Source organism: Python bivittatus, unplaced genomic scaffold (genome assembly GCF_059951505.1).
Source record: "Python bivittatus isolate LINGU-HERP-01145 unplaced genomic scaffold, Pbiv_v1 ctg000080_np1212, whole genome shotgun sequence".
Taxonomy (NCBI): Eukaryota; Metazoa; Chordata; class Lepidosauria; order Squamata; family Pythonidae; genus Python; species Python bivittatus.
Window position 1 is genome coordinate 48,701,941 of NW_028277035.1, and position 18,504 is coordinate 48,720,444.

Sequence of the window (18,504 nt, forward strand, 5' to 3'; positions counted from 1 at the left end):
TAATCAAATAATGGTTAGGTCACAGAAATTGATAATTTCTTAATAATGAATATTGATAATATTCATATTATTATTAGTTAATAATGAATATTGATGAATATTGATAATGAAGCTCAAGCTGAGATACTTTGGTCACCTAATGCGAAGAGAGGACTCCTTGGAAAAGACCCTGATGCTGGGAAAGATTGAAGGCAAAAGGAGAAGAGGACGGCAGAGGATGAGATGGTTAGATAGCATCACTGAAGCAATGAGCATGAAACTGAGCAAACTCAGGGAGGCAGTGAAGGACAGGAAGGCCTGGCGCAATATGGTTCATGGGGTCACAAAGAGTCGGATGAGACTTAACAACTGAACAACAACAACAACACAGAAATTAGGTTACTCATTTTAGACATGTCAGCATCAATAAAGATGCATACTACATGTTTTGCTTTTTTGCTTTTTTTTGTTTCTAATCAATGATTTTATTAAAGTTTTTGCTGCAAAGATTAATCTTATTCAAACATATAGGTGAACTGAAGTGCCCATGGAATGCAGGAGATAGGAAGACTTTTTTGTTACTGTGTTGAAAAGGAAAACAGTTTTAGGATGTAATTAAAAAGTGCACATCTTGATATTATTATGCCTATTAGGAAACATTATAAATTTAGTTTTAATCTCTCTCTTCCTACAAATTCAAGTCAGTACTTATTAAAGGTGCTGTTGTTATCGTAGGAGGCAAAGCTTCCTTCTTTAATAGTACCGAATACAAAAGAATGTCTCCACTAGAAGACTAATGCATCAGTTTCTTTTCTGTTAATATGAAGAAAAAGATTTTGAGGTCCAGGTAACCCTTCATTAAATATGAATTGGGAACTTGGGAACAAAAGCTTTGTAGCTTTTATTCAAGTCTACTTAAAAATTTTCTTCTTTAATCATCCTGGTTTGAGTAAGGAGTTGCATAGTGTGTACTCTTTCTTTTGCTTTATTGCAGTAGCTGATTTCATGGCTGACATTCTCGCTTCCTCTTGAAATCTTGCACATTCACCAAGAACAGTTTTTATCTCCTTTTTAAATGGCCCATACTCACATGCACGCACACATGCACAATGCTGCTTCAGCAGTGCTGATCAACAAAAATGTTTAGGCTTCGTTATTAAGCATAAGAGCCCTCCTAAACTCATGCAAGTAAACATGTTTAGAATTGGGAAGTTAATCATGAATTCATTTGGAATGTTTAATTGATTACTCATCTATGTGGGAATGAATTAATCAGCATCAGGAGATATTTTAGAAGGGAAAAAACATGCTTAAAATATCCAGCAAGAGTGGACCTTGGGCCTTCTCTCTTGTTTTCCCTAAATCATCTTGATTTCTCCCTTCCTAGTGCTTTTTCTATATCTACAGGAAGAAAATACAAGACAAATGAGGTCTTATCCCCAGCAGCTTATGTTTTCTTATTCTCCTCTTCTCACATTTGAAAAGTGTCCCAAGAATAGAATGATTGAAATATTATATATCTGATATCTGAGCTTCCCAACAGATTATCTTATTTTCAAGGTCAAAAAAATTATGTTGAAAATAAGCAGTAATGTTAAATAGGATCCTCTGTTGGGAACTGCAGCACTTAGAGAATAAATCGATGGCCTCTTCCTCTATTTCTAAAGTTGTATTACTGAATCCATCAGTTTTCGCTGCATACTCATTGTAAGGACTGTATAAATCAGAGCCTCTTGTAGGAAGCAAAGTTTCATGCAACTTTATTAAAGAAAACATATCAAACCACAATGTTTGCAATAGATGGTTCTTGTTCATCTTATATTTTTATGTTTCTGTGGTATACAGTTGGTTTTTGACAGCATGTATTTGTTGGCTATGTTGATTTTTGCAGCTTTACAGAGGTCATTTGGAACTTAACAAAATAGAAAAGCTAGTATGTGTTCCAAACAGGTTCTGTTAGTCTTAACTTGTGAGTCTTTATGATCAAAATTGCACATCAGAGCTTGTACATTAGAGGACATGCTTTGAGAGCTATGTGCTGATGCTTACAAAGTCAGGTCTCTTGAGCCAGTTATAGTTCAGATATATGTACCTGATGATGGTGAACATATATCATCATTCACAGTGATGATAGAATGAATGTAATGCAGAGGTTAAGGAGTTAGACTTGGATTGAAGAGACCTAAGTTCAAGTGCCCGTTGATCATAAACTTCACTAAGTGATTTAAAGTCACTCACTCACTAGGTTTCTATGGGGTTAAATGTAAGCCACTTTGAGCTCAGAAAAAGCAGAAAAATAAAAATAATAAATATAACAAAAATAGCTAACTTCAAGTCATGCAAACTGTGTATTGTGGTTTGTAGTAAGGTAAAGGTAAAGTCTCCCTGATGCTGAGCTCAGCTTCTGGTGATTTCATGAACATGTCCATATAGTTTCCTTGGCAATAGTACAGAAATTCTCTGCCATTGTCTTCTTCTGGTAGGTGTGTATATGTATCACACACATACTTTCAATTCCCAGACTAGCCTACAGCTCTGATGTTTCAATGTGGACTCCCAAGAATGAACCAGGTCCAACCCTGTTTGGCTTTTTGAGAGCCTAGTTGGGTATGGTTTCTAATAGGGATAGACAGACCTGCCTATTTACTTTCCATTACTGTTTAGATTGCATTTATCCCTAAATGTACACAGTTTTAAAGCAAGCATATTTCTCTAAATATGTGTGCTTTTGAATCATAAAACTATCATAAAATTCTTAGACATTCAAAATAAAATCAAAGGGTAATTTCATTCTAATTTGCATATTATTTCAGGAAGTATGAATTATTTATTCAAATGCAAATTATGTGATCTTTTCCGAACAGTAGGAACAGTTCAGCAGTTGAACCTATTACCCAAAGTGGTCAAGAAGAGATTAGACAGATATCTTTCAGGGATGCTTTCATTTGGATTCCTGCAGTTAAGGTTTTTTTCCCCCCACATTCAGTTGGACCATACCTTTCAGTAACTGAAATCCATTATTCCCTCTCTTGCACTCCAAAACGGTAGAGAGCAGGTAATGACTCCCTTCTGTGAGACACATTTTTAGGTATTTGAAGAGCACTGTCAGTTCCCAGAATTCTCCAGTCAGATGGCTGAGCCGCCCTTAGTTGTTTTTTCTCAAAGCTAAACATCCTCAGCTCCTTCAGTCTCTCATCATAGGACATGATTCCTATATTATCCTCACTGCTCTTCTGAATTCTCCCTAAAGTGCTTTGCTTAGAACTAACACAAAACATAAGATAGGATCTGACCAAACCAGAAGGAAGTAGAGCAATTACTTCCAGTGAATTGGAAACTATATGTCTGTTGCTGTAGCTAAATTGTCATTTGCTTTTTTTAATAGTTACATCACGTTACTCACTTAGTTTCCAATCCAAGATCTGTTTAGTAAATATTAATACCCTCACCCTTACCTGCAATTTTGATTTGTCTTTTTAAAAAGGCAATAACCTTGCATTTGTTTTCATTAGATTTCATTCAGTTACTTTCAAACCATTTCTCTAACCCAATTTTTCCCAACCAACTACAAGGTAATGGTCATGCTGTTTGGAGAATTCTGGGGACTGAATTCCATGCATCTTGAAGTTACAAGTTGGGAAACAGTGTTCTAGTCTATCAGAATTCTTTTGAATGTTAGTTCCATCTTTTAAGTTATAGGTATCTCAGCCTACTGATAGTACTCTTAGGGTATGATTTTAGAGCTACTGTATGTATCCACTTAAGTATTATATAGCCAGCTGTTAACTGTGGTGCTAATCAGATCATTAGAAGGTATTTTATCAAATGCTTGTTGAAGTCAGGATGCATTGTATTTCCAATATTCTGACAATCCAGTAAATCATTTACCCAATAAAAAAATGAGGTTAATGCTAAGACTTGTTTTTCGTAAATCCACACTGATTATGTGAAAGACTGGGAGTCAATCTTTTGATTATGGCAATATATAAAAATAACACATACTGCATTGTTTTCCATATAAAATAAAACCATCTCTTTATGATCTGTTTATGAATCTTCTCAGGTGTCTATGTGACACTGTATTTTCCTGCTGTTCCTCCACATCCCCTTTTTCATTTTTTGAAGATAGAGACTTTGCTCTGCTCCTGTCCTCTGGCACTTCACCAGTTCTCCGGGATTTCTGAAAGAATATGTAAGGTTTGGCCAGACCATCTGGTCTTAAAGAGTTAAACTGGTTTAGAGTAAACATGCATTTCCTGGATATATACATATCAATCTCAAGTTCCAATTGTGTCCTTTCATTCTACTCTTCACAGCTTCCTAATATATAGACTTTCTTATTAGAAAAGATTGAATTAAAATATGAGTTGAATAGCTTTGACTTTTTTTAATTATCCCACAGTATCAAATAAATGACTCAGGAAATGATTTTGTGAGGAAAGACCTGCTTGTGAAGTTTTTCTCTTTGTATACACAATATTGTGTGATTGTCTGACCTTTTCAGGAAATGTTATTGACTTGAAAATTGTAGGAGGAGTCTTCCACTACTGTGAGCATGCACTAGGCTTTTTAAAGTAAAAGAGAAATATGCACCATTCAGTAACCTTGTGACTTAGGAAGATCAGCATAGCCTTACTTATCTCTGCACTGTGAATTTTTAAAGCAACATTTCTATTCCCTCATTTCTATAACCCACCCCATCTCCCCCCAAAACACCAAAAAACATAGCTAACAGTGTCTGATGAGGAAACAGATCTTGGAGTAATAGTAAATAATTCAATGAAGATGTCAACATGGTGTGCGTCCACTGTAAGAAAGGCCAAAAGCATGTTAGGGATAATAAGAAATGGTATTGTAAATAGAGATGCCAATATCATAATGCCCTTATATAAATCAGTGGTACAACCACTTCTGGAATGTTATGTGCAGTTCTAGTGGCCACACTTAAGAAAGGTTATAGTGGATCTAGAGAAAGTTCAGAAGAGGGCAACTAAGATGATCAAGGGGCTACAGCAGCTTCCCTGGGGAAAGGTGATGTTTGGGGCTTTTTACTCTACAAAAGCTACAAATAAGAGGGAACATGAATTCCAAACAAAAATTCCAGTGCCTTTTTCACAGGGGCAGAATATAATAAAATAATAATATTTCCTAACAATTTGAAGCCACAGATTCTCCATACTTACTACTTATTGATCTGAAAATTATACCTCTAGCTCTCCAGATTCTACTCAGCTGCTCAGTTACCCTGAATTTGCCAGTTGAATTAGCCTGTATTATGAAAAAGTAACTTGATTTAGTTGGAGTTGTTTGCTTCCTTGCATTTATCCATCCATTTAATAAATAAAAGAGGCAGTGTGGTTAGGCATTGTGCTGGGAGTGGGGAGACTCATATCCACGTCCATCCAAAGCTACAGAGGTTAATTGTGAGTGACTTTGTCCAGTCATTCACTGTCAGCTTAACTCACAGGGATACTGTTGTGGAATATACACACACACACAAACACACTTATATATACTTATACATACATACATACATGCACATATATATGTGTGTGTGTGTGTATGTATGTATATATAAGTGTGTGTGTGTAAATATACCAACTTGACCTCCTCCTAAATGATGTAACTCCAACCAATCAATAAAAGTAATCATTTGCAGTGTCATCACTGATGTCTTTCAGATTATGTCTGATGTCTTTCAGAGAACTTCCTTGATACATATAAATGGATTAAATGTCTGGATTTTAACTACCAGTTGTATAAATATAAATGAGTTGGATATATAAGCAAGTTTAAATGGGAGCTGGAGTACTGCTATAATTACCTTTAGTTTCTGAAATGTTCTTTGGCTTTTAAGTTTTATATAATTTCTACAATGTGTTATTAGTAATTAATTTGTTCTCAGCAATGTGATTTTGTTGAAATCAAGGGCTTCCTAGAAAATCTGAACATCTCTCTGGCTTTGTAGCTCCTTGTCTTTAGGTAGCTATCACCATCCTATCATACCAAACAATTCTTTGCCACATGTAAGCAGCACCTCGGCCAGGAGATGAAACAGAGGCAGTGGTTCAGGAATTAGTACAACATGAGAAAAATCCAGGATAATGCACTGTGACAGAGAGGATGAAACCATTGTTAATAATGGTCAGCAACCCCCTAAGCACCATTTTTAAAAGTAGGAAAAATATATAGAAGGATTTTTGTGTGTGGGCTGTTCAGTCCCGTGATAAGCAGACTTTTAAACCCCAAAGAAGAAATTATTGTGAGGTTGCACTGAGATTTGCACTGAGTGAGCAAAGAGAGGGAGAAAATAGGAGTTTGCTGATGCAGTTTAATTGAGGAAAGAGAAGAGGCTGATTTAGAATAGAAAAATCAGTTTTCCTATCTTGGAAACCTGGCCTCCCTATTGCTCAGTGCTCACAGTGACGTCCAGCCTGGGGATGCTGTTAAAGGAGGTGACAAACTTTTCTTTTCTCCTAATGGAAAACTCTTAAACCTGCATAATTGTCAGTGAAGACTGTCAGCTCCCAGTGGAACTACATTCCAATCCTCATCTAGGTTTATGCATCCAATTTTATTTATTTATTTGATTTATATGGCCACCCATCTCAACAAGTGACCCTGGGTGATTTCTATTGTCATAGAAATCCAGGCCTTTCAGAAACCAATGTGGAAAAACCAAAATGGAGTACTGTTTATCTTTTCCAGTGATTTTGCTTCTTTCCATGGCTGTAGCTTTTGTATTAGGATATCAAGATAGAATTGGCAAGTGAAGAGTATCTGATTCCTGCTTGGCCATTAAGGTATAAGGCATAGTATCTTTCTTTTCTGGACATTTGAATGATGCTACTAAACTAGAGGTGGGGAGAATTGTTAAAAGAAATCAGTGGAGGAAAAAGGTCAAGAACGCTTCCTCCCACCCTCCACCCCTATTTCAGCTTTAAGATTCACCACAAATTGTCTAAGTCCTACAGCTTTCTAAGGAACAGAGGAAAAGGACTTTCTTGAATAAGTTATTTTTTCAATAATTAATGAAAAGAAGATTTAATATAATGCTTTAGATTATTAATTTTTTTTATATTTATGGTTAAAGAACTTGTCCTCTGCAAATTCCCAATAAAATTGGCCTATATTTGCACATTCCAAAATACCATGTGGAGTGGAAAATTATTAGCCTTAGAATATTGCAGTTCTCTGGATGTTGCAGTTCTCAGCACTAATAATATTTTAAATATATATTTCAGAGTAAAAATGCTTTATGCTGTTGCCTCTCATATTCTACCTATTCAACACAGTATATCTTTTCATTTTATTTCAAGATCAATTTATTTAGACTAACTTGGAGAATGTTAGCACTCCCACCCAATCTTGCATATCCCAGACCATCAGTGGCATCATAAAAATTCTTGATTGAATTCTGTTGAACTACTTAATATTCTGCCTAGCAGTAATAGAAATACGTTTATGTCTATAAGAAGGTTGCCTAAATATTATAGTAGGTACATCTAGTTATAAAAGGATGATTATCTAGCTATTATACATGCCAAGTGTAAGAATTTGAGATATCCTAGTTCAAAATTATGTTCACAGTGGCTTTGAAATGCAAGCTTTAAAATGCCAGAATTCTACAGCACATATGTGATCTGTCAGCTCCTTGGAAATGCAACTGAGTGGATTGATACTCGTAAAAGTGCTTGGTAAAGCACTTTTAAAAATCTATATGGAATCAGGTCTGTGCTTTCTTATAGAAAAGGTTATAAGAAACACCTCCCTTCTTTGGGCCAATAAAAGCAAAAATACTATACACTTGTCCAAGCAATAACATGGTACCTGTTAGCATTAGAACAAAAACTAACAAGAAAAAAACTTAAGCACCTTAAATAAATCTTTGAGCTGTGCCAGAACATTTTTATGTTCATCTTCCTCAGAAAAAAGTCTGCTCTTTTGAAAGATAAACAGAATCCCAGTTGCTTCATATTTATTAGGAATAGATTAGTTTTCCTTGTTTGGTTTTACCAAAGATGAGATTTTTTTTTTTTTAACTCTAAAACTACGCTACTTCTTATGGGAGTAAGGCTGCAAGCTTATATGTAGTTACTGTAGAATAAACCTGACTGAACACTTTAGAAGCTTCTTCCAAATAAACATGCATAGGAAAATACATGTGATTATTGTAAAAAAGAAAAGAAAAAGATCGTGAAACAATTGCTACTATTTATAGTATTTCTGGTGTGTGGGGTGGTGGTGGTTACATTGCAATAACCTTTATATAATTCTTGAACATGTTAAGTGTGGTGTTACATCTCTGGGCATACGAAACAAGCAGGCCTATCATCTTTTTCCTACAATATATCCACCTACTATTTGATAGGTTCCATGCTTACTAAGTGACAAAGAGTTTGCCGATTCTATTTTTGCTTCAGTCTTTTGTTATAGGGTAAACATATCTACAACTACAGACACAGCTACACTAAAATCCTGGAATGTTTTACAGGTACTTCTGTCATTTTCTGTTAGGACTTTTCCCCCTAATTAAAAGTCATTCTCTTTAAAACACTGAGAATTAGGAACAGGCCTTTCTCATAAAACAAAAAAGAAAATTAATAGCTGCAGACTTATGTATTAACTTGTAGAAAGACTAGAACCATCTTCCTGTTTAAAATGAAAGCTGCAAATCTGAAGATTATGCAAAGTCTGGGTGGGCAAGGGAGAATAATAGTCTCCCAAGCTTTCGTGCAGATTCTATAGATAGCTTTTTTCCTCTTCTTCCCATTTAGGGCACAGTAAGACAGATTATTTTATTTATTGCCATTATGTCCCACCACAATCAGAAATCTCTCTTGTGGTTTTCTCTGTGTCTCTCATTACATCCCCCTCCCCCTGCCAACATCTACAAATTATATCTTGTGATGATCGATGTAAATAATTTTTCTCATGGCAAGTTTATGGATGCTTAAAAATAAAGTTGTTGTAGCTTATATTAGGGACTAAAGTATCAGAATGAAGGCAGTGACCCTCAGAAAATATGAGGTTGAATTACTATTCAGGAAGCGTATTCATACAGTCAGTGTGTATTTTACAACCCTTGTTTACTTAAAGATTTTATTTTTATTTTATTATCAAATTTGTCACCGCCCATCTCATTGAAACGACTCTGGGCAGTTTACAGCAGAGATAAAATTCATTAAAATACAATATAAAACAATCATCATAATAAATAGCTTTCAAGAAAAATGGAAAGTTCCCAAATAATTCAAGGGAGCGTTGTTAGGGCACTAACCACCTCCAAGGACGGTTGGAGCCCATATCACCCCATGCACAGTGGCAGAGCTAGGTCTTTGATCCTTTTTGGAAAGCCGGGAGGGTAGGGGCCTGCAGCACCTCTGGGGGGAGAATATTCCAAAGGGTAGGGGCAACGGCAGAGAAGGCTCTCCTGGCCCTGCCAGCCGACACTGTCTCGCTGATTCCCCCTCTGCCTGACTGGGTGGGACAGGTTGATGTAATGGGGATGAGACAGTCCCTCAGGTAACCTGGACCCATGCCATGTAGGCTTTAAAAGTGATAACCAACACCTTGAATTGGACCCAGGAGCAGACTGGCACCCAATGCAGCTCCGCAGCAGAGGTGTTACATGTGCCATCTTAGGGGCACCTAATATCCATGCAGCTGCATTATGAACCAGCTGTAGCTTCCAGATACTCTTCAAGGGTAGCCAAGAGATGACCAGGGCATGAGTGACCGGAGAGCCTCCTGATCCAAGAAGGGGTGTAACTGGCATACCACACGAAGATGGACAAAGGTCCTACTGGCCATTACTGCCACCTGCTCCTCGAGCAGGAGTTGTGAGTCCAGGAGGACCCCCAGATTACACACCGGGTCTGTCTGGGGCAGTGCCACCTCATCCAAAACCAAAGGTGGTAAATTCTCAGATACAGAGGGGCCTCCAATCCACAGCCACTTTGTCTTACCAGGGTTCAGCTGAAGCCTGTTGTTCCCCATCCAGACCCCCACAGTCTCCAGGCACTGCAGAAGGGTGGTCACAGCATCACTCACCTCACCCACGATGGAGATGTATAACTTGGTATCATCTACATATTGATGATAGCTCATCCCATGATGGCGGATGATCTCACCCAGTGGTTTCATGTAGATGTTAAAAAGGAGCAGAGAGTCTGAGAGACTGTCTCATCCCCATTACATCAACCTGTCCCATGCCCTACAGCACCCCCACAATGGAGGGGTCGTGGGCTGGATCTCTTGCTCCCAATCAACACTGATTGGGATCGACCTTGGCGGAAGGAAGAGAACCAGCACAAAACTTTGCCACCCACTCCCAACTCCTTAAGTCAACCCAAAAGGATACCATGATCAATGGTATTGAAAGCCCCTGAGAGTCAAGAAGAGCAAGGATGGATGCACTACCCCCATCCCGCTCCCACCAGAGATCATCCATGAGTCCGACCAATGCTGTTTCTGTCCCAAATCCAGGCCTGAAACCTGACTGGAAGGGGTCCAGATTATCCGTTTCCTCCAGGATCCTCTGGAGCTGCAACGCCACCACCTTCTCAACCACCTTCCCTAAAAAGGGGAGATGGGAAACTGGACAAAAATTGTCCAGTATGGTGGGATCCAGTGATGGCTTCTTGAGGAGGGGATGCACTAGTGCCTCCTTAAAGGCAGCTGGAAACACTCCTTCCCTCAAGGATGAATTAACCATCACCTGGACCCATCCACATATAATCTCCTGAGAAGCCTTAACCAGCCAGGAGGGACATGGATCTAGTTGGCAAGCAGTGGCACTGACCGTTCAGAGGACCCTGTCCACTTCCTTGGGTTCAACAGGATCAAACTGTTCTCAGATAATAGGGTAAGTCCGTACCCTGGGCATCTCTATAGACCATGCTGCATGCTTGGTATCCAACTGTCACCAGATGCAAGCAATTCTATCCACCAGATGCCCAAAATGCACGGCCCTATAAATGGCCCCTGAGCCCCCCTTTCCCTAAAGGGATTGGGTGATCTTAAACAAGGCCACTGGGTGGCATTCTGTGGATGCAATAAGAGTGGAGAAATGTTGCTGTTTCACTGCTCTTACAGTGGGGCAAAAAAGTATTTAGTCAGCCACCAATTGTGCAAGTTCTCCCACTTAAAAAGATGAGAGAGGCCTGTAATTTTCATCATAGGTATACCTCAACTATGAGAGACAAAATGGGGAAAAAAATCCAGAAAATCACATTGTCTGATTTTTAAAGAATTGATTTGCAAATCATGGTGGAAAATAAGTCTTTGGTCACCTACAAACAAGCAAGATGTCTGGCTCTCACAGACCTGTAACTACTTCTTTAAGAGGTTCCTCTGTCCTCCACTTGTTACCTGTAGTAATGGCACCTGTTTGACCTTGTTATCTGTATAAAAGACACCTGTCCACAACCTCAAACAGTCACACTCCAAACTCCACTATGGCCAAGACCAAAGAGCTGTTGAAGGACACCAGAAACAAAATTGTAGACCTGCACCAGGCTGGGAAGACTGAATCTGCAATAGGCAAGCAGCTTGGTGTGAAGAAATCAACTGTGGGAGCAATAATTAGAAAATGGAAGACATACAAGACCACTGATAATCTCCCTTGATCTGGGGCTTCATGCAAGATCTCACCCTGTGGGGTCAAAATGATCACAAGAACGGTGAGCAAAAATCCCAGAACCACACGGGAGGACCTAGTGAATGACCTGCAGAGAGCTGGGACCAAAGTAACAAAGGCTACCATCAGTAACACACTACGCCGCCAGGGACTCAAATCCTGCAGTGCCAGACGTGTCCCCCTGCTTAAGCCAGTACATGTCCGGGCCCGTCTGAAGTTTGCTAGAGAGCATTTGGATGATCCAGAAGAGGATTGGGAGAATGTCATATGGTCAGATGAAACCAAAGTAGAATGTTTTGGTCTAAACTCAACTCGTCGTGTTTGGAGGAAAGAGAATGCTGAGTTGCATCCAAAGAACACCATACCTACTGTGAAGCATGGGGGTGGAAACATCATGCTTTGGGGCTGTTTTTCTGCAAAGGGACCAGGACGACTGATCCGTGTAAAGGAAAGAATGAATGGGGCCATGTATCGTGAGATTTTGAGTGAACACCTCCTTCCATCAGCAAGGGCATTGAAGATGAAACGTGGCTGGGTCTTTCAGCATGACAGAGATCCCAAACACACCACCCGGGCAACGAAGGAGTGGCTTCGTAAGAAGCATGTCAAGGTCCTGGAGTGGCCTAGCCAGTCTCCAGATCTCAACCCCATAGAAAACCTTTGGAGGGAGTTGAAAGTCCGTGTTGCCCAGCAACAGCCCCAAAACATCACTGCTCTAGAGGAGATCTCCATGGAGGAATGGGCCAAAATACCAGCAACAGTGTGTGAAAACCTTGTGAAGACTTACAGAAAACGTTTGACCTCTGTCATTGCCAACAAAGGATATGTAACAAAGTATTGAGATGAACTTTTGATATTGACCAAATACTTATTTTCCACCATGATTTGCAAATAAATTCTTTAAAAATCAGACAATGTGATTTTCTGGATTTTTTTCCCCATTTTGTCTCTCATAGTTGAGGTATACCTATGATGAAAATTACAGGCCTCTCTCAACTTTTTAAGTGGGAGAACTTGCACAATTGGTGGCTGACTAAATACTTTTTTGCCCCACTGTACCACCACAAGGTAGGTTTCAGTCATGGCTCTAGCTTGTGTTTGGTCGTGTTCAGTCCTCGTTTTCCTCCAGTGGTGCTCTGGACATCTCTTAATCCTTTTCAAGACCCTCAACTCCTCCCTGAACCACAGGGACTGTCGGTCTCAATGGGTTAGGAGAATTCGCACAGGCACGATCCTGTCCAAGGCCTCGGCCACTTTCCTATTCCAGGCAGTGGCCGAGGCCTCCACAGCTCCCTTTGGAATACAGTTGGGTCCATCAGTCACCATGGGTGGACCAGTTGAATAGGTCCGGCCTCCCTATGGAGGGAGAGTAATGTAGGAGAATCTCAGGGCCACCTGAGGGCATGATCTGACCATGACAAGGGGGACAGATGTAATTCCTCCTTCAGATCACGTTGCCGCTGCTCTGACAAGAAAACCAAGTCTGGTGTGAGGCCACTGTCCCAAGTCGGGTCACAAATTTATTTTATTTATTTATTAATAAACTTGTATGCCGCCCATCTCCCCCAACGGGTGACTCTGGGAGGCTCACAATAACAAAAAAGGAAAAAACACCAATCCCTCCAACAATGGCTAAAATCCATAAATAATTAAAATAGAAACATACATTAAAAATGTCCTAAAACCCCACTATAAATTTTAGCCCTAAAACCTTCAAGATGCTGGGGGAGGGAGCCAAACCCATCATCCCACCAGCCATCTCCACAGATGCAAGCCCCCATCCGGCCCCCAGGCCTTCTGGCAGAGCCAGGATTTAATCCCTTTCCTGAAGGCCACGAGGGAGGGGGCACACCGGACCTTGGGAGGCAAGATGTTCCATAGGGCAGGAGCCACAGCAGAAAAGGCCCTCTGCCTAGACCCCACCAATCGAAATTCCTTGACCGGTGGGGTCTGCAACCTGCCCCTTCTGCTGGACCGAGTGGGGCGGGCTGAAATAACCGGGGCGAGGCGGTTCCTCAGATAATCTGGGACAGGCCCATGGCTGCCATGGTGGCCATGAACTCCTGAGCCACCTCTGAGGCACACTCTAGGGATGGCAGGTTGAAGTCTCCCAGGACCATAAGTCTGGGGAACTCCACCACCAACCCCATAGCAGCCTCCAGCAGCTCAGGCAGGGAGGTTGCTATGCAGCAGGGAGGCTGGCACAGCAACACAATCCCAACTGTTCTCGTAAGCCCAACTTCAGGAACAGGGTCTCACAACCAGCCACTTGTGGAACATCACCCCTGAAGGCCAGCAGAGATTCCCAGATGACAACCGCTACCCCTCCTCCCCTCCCCTGGGGTCTCAGCTGGTACCAAACTGTGAACCTGGCTGGGCACATTTCCAAAAGGGGCACCCCCCCTTCAGGGCCCAGCCAGGTCTTGGAGATACACGCCAGGTCGGCCTGCTCCTCATTGATCAGATCACATATTAGGGGGCTGACCTTGTTGTTAACTGACCTGGCGTTAAGCAGCAGCCGAAACCCAAGGCCTTGGTGGGTCTGCTGTCCAGGGCCTGGGTCTGAGTCCAGAGGGCCAGAACACACCCCTGGTAACAAATACCAGGGGTGTCTTCCCTGAGAGCGGCCCTGACTCCCATTGTAACATCCCCTCCCCCCTCACCACCTGAATGGTATAACCCGCCCTAAACCCCCCAGGGTCCCCAGTTCCTCCCAATCCCAGACCTCCAGCCTTCCAGTAAGACACTGGAATGCACTTAGCAACTGCCAGGTATTATGCTGACTAAGATAGAGAGGAAGAGAAGCAAACCTTTTTTTAACATTGTCAGAGACGCAAAACTCCATTCAAGCTATAAGTTGCTTCAAACATAAGTAAATCCTAATATTCTCTCTGGCCCCACTCTTCATTGCTATTACTTGTAAACCTTCTATTTTGGAGCTAGAATGTATGCATAATTGATGGTTATTTTTGTGTAAGGGGAAGAGAAAGAAAATAAACCCCATATTTCTGCCACTCTTAATATTACAAGCATGGCCTATAATCTTTTTTTGCCATGACATGCTATGACATATATATACTGACCATTAACTCAACCCTTTCAGTATGTACTTCAAATTGGGAGGGGATAAGTGGTCTCAAAATAATATTTAGCTTTAATTTGGAAGAGCAATAGGCTAAGACCAACAGTTTAAGATTATTTCATTCCAGCATACTAAGGGAATTGTTTTAAAAACTCCTTGTTTCCAAGAATAGAGCAGCTGCCTAATCTGGTGCCTATAATTTGGGCGGGGGGGAATTAGGAGTAGTGGAAGTCCTCTTTTGCAGTTCTCCAACTGAATGAGCTCTTAGGTTTGACAGTGTTCATTTCCATTAGAGTTTTAAGGACAGCAAATTTAGACAGCAAGCAAAAAAGTCAGCTTAATTGTTACTCCTATTTCCTGTCCCTTTACAGCTCCTGTATGACAGCCCAAAAGCACGACAAGAGGTAGATCATCATTGGCGAGCTTCAGGCTGTCCCCACATTGTCCATATCTTGGATGTTTATGAGAATATACACCATGGGAAGAGATGCCTTCTAATCATCATGGAATGGTAAGCAACATTCTTGTTTTATGTTTGGAATCTTGAAGACAGTGATTAGATCTCAGTCATACAGTCTCTTTTGTATAGTAAACAGTGGTGAATTATCCATAATTCCCAAGAAAGAGTGTACAAAGCCATTTTGGAGTTTTAAAAAATCTTACAGTTTGTTTCTGAAAATCTTGGAAGAAGGATCTGGGTTCAGAATTGTGTATATATACCTATATATGATTTTTTTTTTTTTTTTTTTTTGCCTTTTACCATTGTCTCTGTGAGTGACAACTGAGCCATAGGAAAGGGATCATCTAGACCATTCCGAACCACTTACTGCATTAAATCCCTCCCTCCCACACACAATGTGATAATGGTCTCATTGATCAAAACCAGTCTGTGGTTGGAGTGGCAGTAGAAACATCTATACAAAGAGCTCCCTTTTATTTTTCCACAGCTCTGCATGGCTGTGAGCTCAACCATGCTTATATAGTAGGAGGTGGAAAGGCATCAAACTGCTTTGCAGACTGGACTGAGAGCCTATCTAGTTCATCATCCCACTTTCCTCAGTAGCCAGTTTTATGTTTTGAGCAAAGCTTCCTACAAGAGATAAGGATAATAGCATCTTATGGGAAGCTCCTCTATCTGATCTGTTTAGAGTATAATTGATGTATTTATTGCCCTTAAACTAATACATTTCTGGGATAGCTAATTAGGGTTGTCTCCATAGTGAGAGAGAATGGGGTTTATTGAAGCACCTTATACTATGTTGCCCTGTGGAATAATGCAAGTTGCTATAAGGCTGCTTGAGAAAAGGGTTATTTTCCTTACCTTGGGTGAAGACACAAAAGATGTAAGAAAAGGTGTTGGAAACTTCTGTACAGAAGTGTAAAAACCACAAGCATTATAAATGTTTTATTCAAGTTGATGCTATATGCATTAGAACATATGCTCTTAGGAACAGATTCTGTATTCTTATTCTTGCATCATGAATGTTTTCTGTAGTATATTAGAAACTATAACTTTGTTGAGAGTTTCTCTTAAACTAACATTCCTCTGTTTGAAACATATATGACATTGATTTGAATGTAAAATATACTGCAGTTGATACTTCTTGCATGCTGTAGGGAGAGACCTTGCCAAGTAATTTTGAAAAGTCTTGTACAGACATGATGAGAGATGATGAGCAAACGAATGTAGCTGATATAATTATCTGGCTGTCCTGGCAGACTGTCCGGAAGTTGGAAGGGATGCAGAAGATGGGAGTATATTCAAGGGAAATGTGTAGCTATCCTCATTCATCCTAACTGTGAAAAGGACTGGTGTGGAGGAAAAGATCAGTGTCAAGTCAGAATCAGTGGGAGACGGGGGCAAATCAAATTCTGTTCATCCTTGTTCTAAGAGTTCTATATCTGTATCTGCTCAGATTATGCTTTTCCTCCTTAGCTCTTAAGAGTTTCCTTTGCAGAACCTATATAGGGCCAATTTTATGTTTCTCTTCAAATACTCTCTTACCTTCCAGTTGCTGTTGCTGTTGCTGTTGCTGTTTTGTTTTGTGTTTTGTTTTTTTTCCAGAATTCTGATGGCATCAAAACTACAGGAATTACTTTTAGCCATCCTGCAGTACTGTCTGTTGTGCTCATTTCCAGTAGGGTCAAGTAATAATAGTAGTGATTCAGCTTTCTCTGAAAAGCTTCCATGTATATTAAACACCAAGCTTTCAAACTCATTGTGTGATCATTTGTTTTCCTTGTTTTCAAATATATCAGGGAGGCGTAGGGATGAGCAGCAATTTACAGTCATCCAGTCACAAGCAGGTGATTTATTGCAGCAATGGCCTTGCTGCTAAACATTTAAAATCCTATTAAAGTTAGTAGGATTTAAGTAGTCTGCATGGAAGACAAATAACATATTTAAAAATATTTATGAAATATACAGGCAGTCAACTATGGGACTCCAGACATTGAACTTTAATTGCCAGCACTTCTAGGAATCGTAACCCACGAAGATACATTCTGGGAATTATGGTTAGCAAGTACTGGAGGGGCATAAGTTGTTACTTGTAAAATGTAACTACTGGGTAAATAAACATAGTATTACAGTAGTCTGAACTAAGGTCTTCCAATTGTTTCTAAAGTTGAAAAGCCATGAAAAGGATTTTCTTCTGCCACCTTCTTGGCCACACTCCTCCATCTCCTCCTGTTGTAAAGAGACTTCCTTTGTGCATTCCTGTACATTGGATGGGAAAGCATATAAAGGACAATGCAGTAGGTCAGGGGATCTGTACTACCACCCTCTCCTGCAGTATTTTTAAAGAATGGGCAGGTATGTTAGGGTATAGTTTGATGAACAGAATTTGAGAAGAATTACCTTTGTTTTATGCTTCAAGGGAAGAAAGTTGTAGAGCAGCCTTTGTGAGTACTTCCCCCAAATGCTTTTGCCATCTGAACGTAGTTCCTGGATGGTATCATGAGAATACTCTTGGTAATTTGACATGCCTATAAAAGGCTATAGTGGAAGACATTCCAGCTATCCAGGGACCTTAATTCTTTGTAAGCAGGAAAACTGGATCAATCAGAAACAGGTTGTCCAACAGCTGCAAAAGCAACCAAGCAAAGCAAATTATTTAGAACTGTTTGAAACATTTAAGCAATCTATGACAAAACGATTAAGATCTTTATGTATGCTATAAGGCTAGAACAACAGCTTTTGGCTGCTATGTAAGATTAGTTCAAGAAACACATAGCAGATATGAAATAGAAAAATAGTATTACCCATAAAAACTGAACTACTGAAATTAGACCCCCTTCTGTGTTTGCATTTTGAATCATCTGCATTTTGTTCACAGCATGGAGGGAGGGGAACTCTTCACCCGAATCCAGGAGCGAGGAGACCAAGCTTTCACAGAAAAAGGTATAACATTAAAGATTTTTATGAACAAATTTTTGGAAGTTTGTATTTTGAGAAAGCTCTTTGTTGTTACTATTTTAAAGAAATTCTAATCCAATTAAAATTGGTAACTTTTTCAAAATTTTTGGTAGACCTGATTATTTTTATTTCTAAACACTGAAATGTCATAGAAACATGAATTTCAGAGGGCGGGGGAGTTGTTGTTTTTAATAAAAAGCCATCCAAATTTGAATAATGAGGCTGTCACATTATGGGTTGAAACTTCACCAAACACTAAAGTGTTTATTTCAAAATAAACATATACAAGAGGTGTTTGTTTAGTCATACCAAAAAAAAAAAAGTTCAGCATATTGCAGGTATGCAACATACCATATTTTTGTGTCAATTGTATTGTTGCCTTTT

The 18,504-nt window shown here is 39.8% G+C and overlaps 1 protein-coding gene across 4 annotated transcripts in view; it reads left to right on the plus strand.

Moving 5' to 3' along the window:
- The window catches only part of MAPKAPK3 (MAPK activated protein kinase 3), an 88,573-nt gene that overhangs the window by 54,475 nt on the left and 15,594 nt on the right, over nt 1-18,504 (plus strand). For all 4 annotated transcript variants that reach the window (XM_007430738.4, XM_007430737.4, XM_007430739.4 and 1 more), the window contains exons 3-4: nt 15,074-15,213; nt 18,041-18,105. In XM_007430738.4, coding sequence (XP_007430800.1) covers nt 15,074-15,213; nt 18,041-18,105 — 205 coding nt within the window. The remainder of the gene's footprint in view (nt 1-15,073; nt 15,214-18,040; nt 18,106-18,504) is intronic.